The sequence below is a fragment of the Galeopterus variegatus genome, unplaced genomic scaffold (assembly GCF_000696425.1).
Source record: "Galeopterus variegatus unplaced genomic scaffold, G_variegatus-3.0.2 Scaffold2849, whole genome shotgun sequence".
Taxonomy (NCBI): domain Eukaryota; kingdom Metazoa; phylum Chordata; class Mammalia; order Dermoptera; family Cynocephalidae; genus Galeopterus; species Galeopterus variegatus.
In genome coordinates, this window is record NW_007728960.1 from 191,353 (window position 1) to 203,503 (window position 12,151).

General features: G+C 41.8%; 1 protein-coding gene across 1 annotated transcript; it reads right to left on the bottom strand.

Annotated features, from left to right (window-relative positions):
• Window positions 1-8,387: 8,387 nt before the first annotated feature.
• On the bottom strand, window positions 8,388-9,476 carry LOC103599103 (olfactory receptor 1L3). Its single transcript, XM_008583196.1, has one exon. The coding sequence runs from the start codon at window positions 9,391-9,393 to the stop codon at window positions 8,416-8,418; it is 978 nt and encodes a 325-aa protein (XP_008581418.1). The 5' UTR covers window positions 9,394-9,476; the 3' UTR covers window positions 8,388-8,415.
• Window positions 9,477-12,151: the final 2,675 nt, after the last annotated feature.

Below are 12,151 nucleotides of genomic sequence, written 5' to 3' on the forward strand. Positions count from 1 at the left end.
AAAAGTTGGGCCGGCTCGTGGCTCACTCGGGAGAGTGCGGTGCTGACAACACCAAGGCCACAGGTTCGGATCCCATATAGGGATGGCCGGTCAGCTCACTGGGGGAGCGTGGTGCCGACAACACCAAGTCAAGGGTAAAGATCCCCTTACCAGTCATCTTTAAAAAAAAAAAAATGTTTAAAAAGTTGGGCCGGCTCGTGGCTCACTCGGGAGAGTGCGGTGCTGACAACACCAAGGCCACAGGTTCGGATCCCATATAGGGATGGCCGGTCAGCTCACTGGGTGAGCGTGGTGCTGACAACACCAAGTCAAGGGTAAAGATCCCCTTACCAGTCATCTTTAAAAAAAAAAAAATGTTTAAAAAGTAGGTGACATCAGCAAGATGGCTGACTACAGGTGTCTGGTGCTTGTCCTCTCCACAGAAAGGGGCCAAAATAACAAATAAACAGCTATATTTTGACTACAGAGTCTGGAGGGAAAACACCGTAGTACAGCAGGGGACTTGCAGAGATCCTGCAGAACATGGAAATGTGTGATGGTAGCATAGAGAGATGAGCAAGACACCATGCCACTGCCACCTCACCTCTCCACTGGTGACTAACTCAAGACCAGGAGGGCCTTCCCTGTGCAAGGAGAAAGTAAGAGGGAGTCCTGAGCAGCCCCTGTTAATGCCATGGACACCTGAAGTTATTGCTGCTGGAGAATCATATCGTTCTCACAAGCTCTGAGCTCAGTTAGGGGAACTGCTGGGAGTTCGCATGGCTGCATTGCTCCAGAGGAGCCCCTTTTTTGCCCCTCCTCCCTGTTACCCAAGCTGCTGCTGTAAGGTGCCATCTTGAAGTTGAAGCCACAGCTGGAGTATGTTCTGCTTCAGAGTTAGGCTCTGCTGCCATTACGTCATGCTCACATGTGGTAGTGCAGCATTCCCAAGCTGAGCTGCTATGGCTCCCTAGCATGTAAGAACAAGCTTCCTAGTAGGTGCTCCATCTTCCCCAGCCTAGGGCCTATAGCACCCTGACCAGAGCTAGGTCATTGTCCTGGTGCCCTGCCCCCAGGGGAGCAGCACCCAAGTCAAGCCACTGTCTGACCCGCCCTGCACTTCATCTGAGCACAGACTGGCCTGGTGTCTTGCCCCCAGGGTATCAGATACTGAATAGGCAGACCAGATGCACAAACATCTGCAGCCTAAACCACTGAGGCACTTTCAAGCATTGCTGACACTGACTATAGCTGAAGAAACTGCGCAGATATTACACTAAAGCACCCACCTAGAACAAAGACAATGCACCCAATCCACCTGAAATCCTAGGACACATCTGCAGGTGAAGTCTTTTCCTGTGAAAGAGACTCTACAAAATTAGAAGAGGTGACTGTTCCACCAGATGCCCAAATATCAATGCAGGGATACAAGAAACATGAAAAAGCAAGGAAACATGACAGTACCAAAGAAACACAAAAATTCTTCAGTAGTTAATCCCAAAGAAATGAAAATTTATGAATTTCTAGAAAGGAAATTTAAAATAATAATATTAAGGAAACTCAGTGAGATACAAGAGAACACAGACAATTCAATGAAATAAAAAAATCCATGAGCTGAATGAGAAATTTAATAAAGAGATAGAGATCCTCAAGAGAACCAAACAGAAATATTGGGGCTGAAGTGTTCAATCAATGAAATAAAAATACAGTGGAGAGCGTCAACAACAGACTAGATCAAGCAGAAGAAAGAATCTTTGAGCTTGAAAACAGGTCTTCTGAAATAACCCAGTCAGACAAAAACAAAAACAAAACCAAACAAAAAAAAATAAAAACAAAATAAAACAAAAAAGAATAAAAGAGAATGAAGGAAACCTATGAACTTCTGGGCAACTGTAAGCAGACAGATATTTGAAGTACAGCAGTTCCAGAAAAAGAAGAGATGAGAAAAGGTATAGAAAATCTATTTAATGAAATAATAGCTAAGAACTTTCCAAATCTCGAGTGAGATATGGGCATCCAGACCAACAGAACAGACTAGAGAACTCAGAAGCAGAGCCATGTATTTATAGCCAACTGATTTCGATAAAAGCAACACAAACATACATTGAAGAAAGAACAATGTCCAATGAATGGTGCTGAGAAAACTGTATATCCATATGCAGAAGAATGAAACTAAACCCCTGTCTCTCATCATACACAAAATTAACTCAAAATGGATTAAAGACTAAAATTTAACACCTGAAAGTATGAAACTACTTGAAGAAAACACAGGAGACATGCTTCAGAGTATAGGTCTGGGCAAAGATTTTATGATTAAGACCTCAAAAGCACAGACGACAAAAGCTAAAATAGATGAGTGGAATTACATCATACTAAAAAGCTATGCAGCGAAGGAAACAATAGACTGAAGAGACAATCTGAGGAATGGGAGAAAATGTTTACAAACTATTAATTCAGTAAGGAATTAATATTCAGAATATATAAGAAGCTCAACAGCAAAAGAACCCCACAAACTATCCTTTTAAAGAAACAGAAAAGGGATCTGAATAGACGGTTCTCAAGAGAAGACATACAAATGGCCAGCAAGTAAGTATATGAAAAAATGCTCAACATCACTAATTAACAGGGAAATGCAAATCAAAACCACAATGAGATATCTCACCCCAGTTAAAATGGCTATTATCAAAAATACAAAAAATAACCAATGCTGTGAGGATGTAGAAAAATGGAACACTTATATACTGTTGGTGGGAATGTGAATCAGTACAGCTATTATGGAAAACAGTATGACGATTCCTCAAAAAACTGAAAACGGACCTAACATATGATCCAGCAATCTCAGTACTGGGTATGTTTCCAAAGCAAAGAAAATGTAAAAGAGATATTTGCACTCCCATGTTTATTGCAGCACTATTCAGTATAGCCAAAATATGGAATTAGCATAAGTGGATATCAACAGATGAATGGATAAAGAAAATGTGGCACATACATACAATGGAATACTATTCAGCTGTTAAAAAAGTGAAACCCTGCCATTCATGGCAATGTGGATGAGTGAGAGGACGTGTTAAATGAAACATGTCAGGCACAGAAAGATAAATACTGCATGTTCTCACTCATACGTGGAAGCTAAAAAAGTTGACCTCATAGAAGTAGGGACTGGAATAGTGATTACTAGAAACTGGGAAGAGTAGAAGGGCTGGGGATAAGGAGAGGTTGGTTAACGTATACAAGATTACAGCTAGATGGGAGGAATAAGTTCCAGTATTCTATAACACTGTAGGTTGACCATAGCAAACAAAAATTTATTGTATTTTTTCAAATAGTCAGAAAAGAGGATTTTTTTTTTTTTTGTCTTTTTCCGTGTCCGGCAACAGATCGCAACCCTCAGTGTCGCCCCCGTACCGGACTGGGACCGGCAATGGGATCGCAGCCCTCGGTGTTGCTCCCGCGTCTCGCTCAGCCAGTGAGCGGGAACCGGTCTGTATGTGGGATCCGAACCCTTGGCGGGAGCGCCACCGCGCTTCCCAAGTGGCGCACTGTAGCAGTGCGCCACCGGGCCGGCCCAGAAAAGAGGATTTTGAATGTTACTAACAGAAAGAAATAATAAAGTCTTGAGGTGATGAATATGCTAATTACCCTGAATTGATCATTATACATTCTACACATATCAAAATATCGTTCCATAAATATGTACAACTGTGTCAATTAAAAATATATATTTAAAAAGACATTTAAGAGCTGCTCGCCTGAAAAAAAATTTAAAAATCTTTTTATGATGTTCAAATCCTAGTCTTCCATTTTATCATATTAGGAATTGTGAATAGAGCAAGTAAGTAACAGTTACAACACCAATATTGACAACAATATTAAGTGAATCCTTACTATTAACCAGGCACTATTAAGTGAATCCTTACTATTAACCAGGCACTGGTGTAAGAACTTTATACATATAATCGATATAATTCTAACAATAGTTCTATTATACTGAGACCATTTTATGGTAAAAATGTCGGGTACTGAGGAATTAAGTACAGAAACTTGCTAAAGATAACATAGCTAGTCAATGTTAAAACCAGATGTGAGCCCAGGGACTTGGACTTCAGAGCCTGTGGCCTTAATCGCTGCCCTATAGCGGGACTCCTCCCAATTGGGAACAACCCACCTCTGCTTTTATTCTTGTTGGGAGTGATAAGCACATCTGAGAAATGACCTTTTACCATATAGGTGACTCCACCCAGCAGGAATTGTACCCCATTCAGCATCCTGTCCATCTGAAGCAAATCCTTATCTTCCCTTGGACACAGAGGATGGAAATCAAGGAGGATAAAGGAGGAGATAAAAGAAGGAGATTTAAAATCATTCCTCTGGGGCAACATCTTACAGAATTGTGTCAAAATTTGAGCTTGAGTCAAATTTTTTGAAGGGTGAGATTTGAGGTGCTGAGTTGACCTCAAGCATCATATAAATCAGCAGTGCAATGGCATGTCAACAAATCTGAATTTATGAGGGTCTGTGCTAGCTAGACCTCAACTGGAGAGTCATTTTTAGTTTTGAAGTCACACATTACTGGGGACTTTGATAAATTGGAGCTATCCATAAAAAGAAGACCAGAATGGTGAGGAGACCTATAATTTATTTCATCAGGGGTGGTTTGTAAAGAGACACAGTCATATAGTACAAGTAAAATAGGCAGAAGAGTAAAATATTATAGAAGACCTATAGAAATAAAGTAAGAGATTTCTGATGGACTGTAAAAAGAGACCTAAATATTTAGAGGAATACTGCATGTTCTTGTATGGGAAAATTCAATATTATAAGGATAAACCTACTCTCAAATGTATCTAGAAATTCAACGAAGCCGTATTGTATTGTTTACTGGAAATTTGCTGAAAGAGTAGATTTTAGGTACTTTTAACACATGAAAAAAGCTAACTATGTGAGATGATGGATATGTTAATTTACTTGACTGTGGTAATTATTTCACTATGTATATGTATATCAAAACATCATGTTGTACACCTTAAATATATTCAATAAAAATATGCTCTTTAGCTATAGCAATTAAAAGGGTATAGAAATAGACAAACATATCAGTGAAAAAAACCAGAAACCCAGAATGAGACAAATGTATGTGTGGGCATTTAGAATATTTATTTATTTATTTTTTCTCACTTTTTCAAAAATTTATTTATCAATATTATTTTTTATATTGTAAGATGTGGAGCAGTTGGGGGGAGGGGAAGAGGGAAAAGGGGAGGAAAATAGGGAGGTAGGAGAAGGAATGAGAGGGGGTGTGGTTGATGCCCATGGCACCCCCCTCGTTCCAGCAGGGGAGACCAGGGGGCTTCCAGCAGTGGCTTGGTTGTTGCTGGGCTAGATGCAGATATCAGGTAGGTGTGGCTGAAGCCCTTGGCCCCTCACTGCCCCAGCTCGGGAGCCTGGGGTGCTTCCTGTGGCAGCTCATGGTCATTGCTGGGCTGCTTGCGGATGTCAGGGGGTCGTGGCTGAGGCCCTCGGTCCTCCACTGCCCAGGCTTGGGAGCCCGGGGCACTTCTGGTGGTGGCCTGGTGGTTGTCGCTGGACTGGGTGTGCTCACTGGGGGGGCATGGCTGAGGCCTATGGCCTTCCCCGCTCCCTGGATTGGGGGGCTTCTGGTCCTTCTAGGTTATAGAGGTGTTCTTTGGTGGTATTAGACCATTACTGGTTAATATCAAACTTTGATCTGTGGGTATTTTGGTTTTTCTTTCAGTTCGGTGTTGGATTATTTGCTGTTCCCACCACTTAAACTCTGCACTGGAACTAATTTGTTGTCCTTTGGTTACTTCTTTTTTTTTTTTTTTTTTTTTTTTTTCTTTTTCCATGTCCGGCAACGGATTGCAACCCTCAGTGTCGCCCCCGTACCGGACCGGGACCGGCAACGGGATCGCAACCCTCGGTGTTGCTCCCGCACCTCGCTCAGCCAGTGAGCGGGAACCGGTCTGTATGTGGGATCCGAACCCTCGGCGGGAGTGCCACCGCACTTCCCAAGCGGCGCACTATCACTGTGCGCCACCGGGCTGGCCCTGGTTACTTCTAAAATGGAGAACTTCCTAAGGGAACTAGCACTTGAGCTAAATTGCTGCTTTTCTGCTGATTCTCTGGGGTGCAGCTCAGGTGTTAATTGTTGACCTTGTAAGTACTTCTGGGTCTTGTGAAGTCTGGAACACTTGGGTTGTGTGGAAACTCTGGTCTGGGCCTGGGTCTTTTCAGCAAACTGCAGCCCCTGCAGTTCTATTTTCCTGACCAGTCTACACTGAGTGGGCCTGTGCTGATTGGAGGGTAGATCAGCTGTCCAGGCTGTGCCCCAGTGTCCCCCTGGTGGCCCGTCTCCCCCATCACCCACACAAATACCTCTTATAGGATGGGCCATGCGCCAGTCCCTTGAGATGACTCACCAGCCTCTGAGTGGCTCTTTTTACAGGTGTTGTGGCTTCTCACTCCTATGTGGGTCCATGGGAACCCTGTTAATGGTCTTGCTGGCCCGGGAACTACCAAGGCCCTCTACTCCTCTGCCACCTCCAAGCAACTTCATATGAAGGGCACAGCTGCGGCTTTTGCCAGCTCTCGCTCTGTGTGCTCATCAGCTCCAGCATTAAAGCAGTCGGGGCTTGAAATGGTGGCAGCGATCCTTTCTTTCTCTCATCATGGCTTCTCCTGCCTTCATGAACACCGTAGGTCTCTCCTCCTCTTCCTCTGAGCTCCAGCAGTCCCAGCTTGGCTATTGTTGCTTTTTAATAGTTGTAAATTGGCTGATTTGTGGGAGAGAGTGATGCTGGGGACCGTCTATTCTGCCATCTTGACCAGAAATCCTAGAATATTTTGAAGATAGCATTCAAATTAGTAACAATAAATGCTATCAGAGTAATTGGATGTATCTGGATAAAATGAAGTTATTACATTTATCCAGCTACAAAATATGTACAACTAAAGAATATAACTGATGATACTATAGGAGATATTTTCTAGAGAGAAAGACCTTTCTAAGGAATAGAAAATGAACAGAAAAGACCGACAAACTTGACAACATAATAATAACTTCAATACATTGAAAATTACCAAAAATATAAGAAGGCATCATAGCAGGGAGGCTGATTCTGATCAATGTAGGAGCTATCCAACAATTGGGTATATTATCACATTATGTTACGAATTCTGCATTATTTTAGGCAAACAAATGCTAGATGACCATAGAGTGTGCTCAGCTTGTAGGAAGGGTCAAAGTATGGAAATGGGTACATTATAAGAATGGAAATAAGTTTTATAACACACAAACTGTTGTCTAAATTTAAGGTGAGATTTTGGGATATCCAGGAACATAGGGCTAATTGAAGCAAAAATGTTACCCTAGAAACAACCTAGAAACAAGAGGTTAGGGAGATGTCATCTTCTGGTTAAACATTCCCAGTGCGTACTGTTAGTATGAAAATCAAGAGTGATCAGTTCTTCATTCTGGATCTGAGTTTGTGGAAAGATAAAAAATTTCTTGGATGGGAAGATCTAATATCATAAAAATGTCAGTTTTGTCCAAATCCATATACAAACTATGTATATTTTAAACCAGAAGACCAATGGGGTTTTTGAAAACATATACAGTGATTAAAGAAATTTTCATATGCAATTTTGCCATATATCTGCATCCATCTATCTATCTATCTATCTATCTATCTATGACATGGGAATGGTTGAAATTATCTATTATTTATCTATACACCTGCCTATCAAATTACCTCATCCTACAGCTAAGGACACAGTCAAGTTTAAGCCGCCTAGTTCTTGATTTATACCACACATAAAAATTGTTGGTAATAGGAATATCACTTTTTAAAATTTCACATGAAGAAATAAATGTGTGAGAATTGTCGATAACATTTTGAAAAGGATTCAAAGAAGGAAGAATTTCCTTAGTATATATTTTTTAAAACTATGACCTTTAAACATTATGGTTTGACACAAGTAGAGACTATTAAATTAGTGAAACAGAATAAAGAGTTTTGAAATAGATTCAAGTATATATTGGAACTTACTCTATGATACAAGAGTTTTTTTTTTAAACTCAGTGGGAAAAAGGTGTTTTATTTAATAAAAGTTCTGGCATCTGGGAGATGGATGTTATCACACATGGGAGAGGTTGGGCTGAAGTCATTGGAGTGGTTGAGATGATCTAGGGACATAATGCAAAGTGAGAAGAGGCCTAGGACCGATTGGAGCGTAGATACAAAGCATCCTAACTGTTCAATCATGGAATGAGAGACCACAGGATGAAAAAGTGCAAGGTGCAGTACCAATTGATGAAAAAGAATTTCTCATCAAAAGACTTGCATCAGGTGCTGCCACACACACACACACACACACACACACACACACACACACACACACACACACACACACCTAGAATCAGGGTCCACAGATTTTATTGGCCTTTATAGAAGAAAATCCCTGCATTTGATACTTAATCCTGTTTATCAGTTTCTCTAAGCCCCGTTTCATGTCTTTGTTTCTTAAACTGTAGATAAATGGGTTCAACATGGATGTCAATACAGTGTAGTTGATTGTTGCTATTCGGTCCTTGACAGTATAGCTGGACAAGGGCTGCAAATAGACATAGCTAATACTCCCATAAAACAGGGTCACCACAGTGAGATGGGAGCTGCAGGTAGAGAAGGCTTTGCATTTTCCAGAAGCTGAGGGAATCTTGAGAATGGCAATGAGGATTCTCAGGTAAGAGATGATGATGCAGACAAATGGAGCCATCACAGAGGCCAGCCCTTCTGTCATGGCCACAACTTCACTGACAAAGGTGGAAGAGCAGGACAGTTTCAGAACAGGGCTGACATCACAAAAGAAGTGAAGGATAACATTTGATGCACAAAAGGTGAGCTGATTCACTAGGAGGACGTGTAGGAGGGAGTGGAGGCAGGAGAAAGTGATGGAGAAGGCCAGTAGCAACACACAGCATCTGCGGTTCATAAGAGTGACATAGTGGAAGGGGTTACAAATGGCCACATAGCGGTCAATGGCCATAGCTGCGAGGAGGTAACTATCTATGTTTCCAAAGACCAGAAAGAAATACATCTGTGCCAAACATTCAGCATAGGAAATAGTCTTTTTCTCTGATAAGAAGTTCACCAGCATCTTAGGGACTATGACTGTTGTGTAGCAAATATCAGCAAAGGACAAGATGCTTAGGAAGAAATACATTGGCATTTGGAGTTGAGGATCGGAGTGGATAGCCAAGATGATGAGCAGATTTCCCATCAAGGTGACCAGGTATATGACAAGAAAGAGGGCGAAGAGTGGCTTCTGGTCCTCAGGCCGAGAGGAGAGTCCCAAGAGGATGAATTCAGAGAATTCTGTCAGGTTTGACATTCTCATGGACTTGTATGCACCTGAAGACAAACAACACTGTCAACGAAAGGTTCTTATGTCATCTACGGCATGCATCTTTCCATCTTGCTTTTACACTAAGCATTTATTAATAGAGTGTTTACTCTGATGTTTTTTTTTATTTTTTTATTTTTTTTTGTCTTTTTCCGTGTCCGGCAATGGATCGCAACCCACAGTGTTGCCCCCGTACCAGACCAGAGACCGGCAATGGGATTGCAACCCTTGGTGTTGCTCCCGCGCCTCGCTCAGCCAGTGAGTGGGAACCGGTCTGTATGTGGGATCTGAACCCTCGGGCGGGAGCGCTGCCGCGCTTCCCAAGCGGCGCACTTATCCAGTGCGCCACTGGGCCGGCCCTGATATTTATTTTTTTTCCCCTGAGTATGAAAAAAATCAGAGCTGAAAGTATGTTTTCACTTCTTTTTAAATCTTTGAGGTAGAGACCTGTTTTAGTCAGTTTGAGCTGCTACAACAAATTACCATAGACTGGGTGGTTTAAACAATTTATTTCTCACAGTTCTAGAGACTGGGAAGTTCAAGATCAAGGTGCCTGTAGATCTGATGTCTGGAGAGGGCCTGTTTCTCGGTTTTCAGATGGCCGTTGTATCATTGTATCCTTACATGGCAGAGAGCAGAAAGAGAAAGCAAGCTCTTCTTATAAGGGCACTAATCCCATCGTGAAGGCTCCAACCCTCATGGTCTAATTATCTTGCAAAGGCAACATCTCCAAATATTATCACATTGGGGATTAGGGTTTTGGGGGAACACAAACATTTAATTTAATCTATAGTAAGATCTTTTGAAAACGGATATAAGGGGTGTGGGTGGGGCGGGGGGAGAGAGAGAGAGAGAGAGAGAGAGAGAGAGAGAGAGAGAGAGAGAGAGAATTGGGATTAGAGACTAATTCCCTTTTCCTCCTTCTTATTCTGTGGCTGATAATTGCAGGTTACAGGTCATATTCTGATTAAAGATTATCAGTGGCTAACCTACATCTAGAGAATGAGATAGCATCTCACCTAGCTTGTGGTTGATAAATAACCTTTCTTTAATTTTTTTACTTTTTTTGGCAGCTGGCCAGTATGGGGATCTGAACCTGTGCCCTTGGGGTTATAAGGCTGCCCTCTAACCAACTGAGCTAACCTGCTAGCCCTCAATAACCTTTCTTTTAAATTGAGATGTTTCTTTTAACATCATTTACAATGGAAGCAAGAAAGTCACCTAAAGAACATTGAACTGAACGTAAACCGTTATAGGGAAAGGAGAGGTTGAGAAGAGAAAGTGAGAGGGAGGGAGTGAACTTGTGTGAGAAAATTTTCTCCCAAACTTCCCTGCTCTTTGGCTGATAATTCATATCCTGAGGTCAGGGGAATGTGACTCAGGTAGACTGGGGTAAAGGAAGATTCAACTTTAGGATATAGATATAGAACATCTGCATGTAGGATGAACATAAGTTAGCTCTCTTATTTAGTATCCAGTGATGACTAATTATCTTTCTGAGATCAGATATTCCCACGTTCTCACAAGGGCTCTCAATGTTTATTTCTTACCTGGAAAGGACATTGACATCTTGCCTCAGGTATTTACTCCACTGCCATCATTTCTGCTCCATGGAATTGTTAGTCAAAGATAAGACCAGGCTGGCTGGTTAGCTGAGTTGGTCAGAGCACAGTGTTATTACACCAAGGGTTTGGATCTTTGTATCAGCCAGCTGGCCTCCCCCTGCTCCCCCCAAAAAACCCCAGACAAATCCGTGCCAAGAAATAGCATACAGAAAAGGTACCTAACCGAAGAAAATCTCCTAATGCTTTTTGAATCTGCTGCTTCCTTACCTGGATTCTGACTGTCATTCACAAGCTGTAGATATTCATAGCTCCTACTCTCTCATGGGAGTATCTTCTGAGACTGTGCCACTGAATCCCTAGTGTTTGGTGGGAGAGAGAGTAAGAAAACAAACATTCATCAGCTTTGTGAAGAATTGTCTCCAAGAATCCAGAGGAATTACAGTGTTCTCTCTCCCCGGGTGGCCTCACATCCTTTGAACCTCCAGCTATAGTGCAATACCTGCCTAGCTTTGTGTACGTGTTTAAGATGGACAATAAATGTCCATTACTGGCTCTTCCAAGCTTTACATAGTACTGAGGACAGAGTACCAGGCATTGATACCTGAGTAGTTTCCCCCTTGAACCTATAACTTCAATTTGGCTTTCCCCTGGTGCCACCATTTCTCCAAAGACAACTACCCCAGAGTACTCCAACATCATTGGTACATTTGTCCCAACCCTCCCAAGTTTAGGTACAACTTCTAGTTTAGTGTCTGTGACCTTATGACACTATTCTCTAATAAAAGGTAGTGTCATAACCTTTGGACGCAACCTCAGATCACCCTTCCCATATTAGGCAATCTCCAAGTCTGCTGCTCAAATATTCGATTCCCATTCTTAGCCGTGACCACTAGGGAAAGAACCAGCTTCAGATCTTTTTCTTTTCTTGATTCATGGAAACACACAAAATCCATACATCAGGGTCCCCAAATGCCCTGCCTAATATGTATAGTTCATTTCCTGTCACTTGCTTATTTCCGATTACATCTTACAATTCAACCACTTAACTTTACTTCTTTTTTTTCTTTTCTCCGCCTACCAGCTTTACTGAGGTATAACTGACAAATAAAAATGCATATTTTCAAGGTGTACAATGCAATGATTTGATATACATATGCAATATGAAATGATTTTCACAATCAAACTAG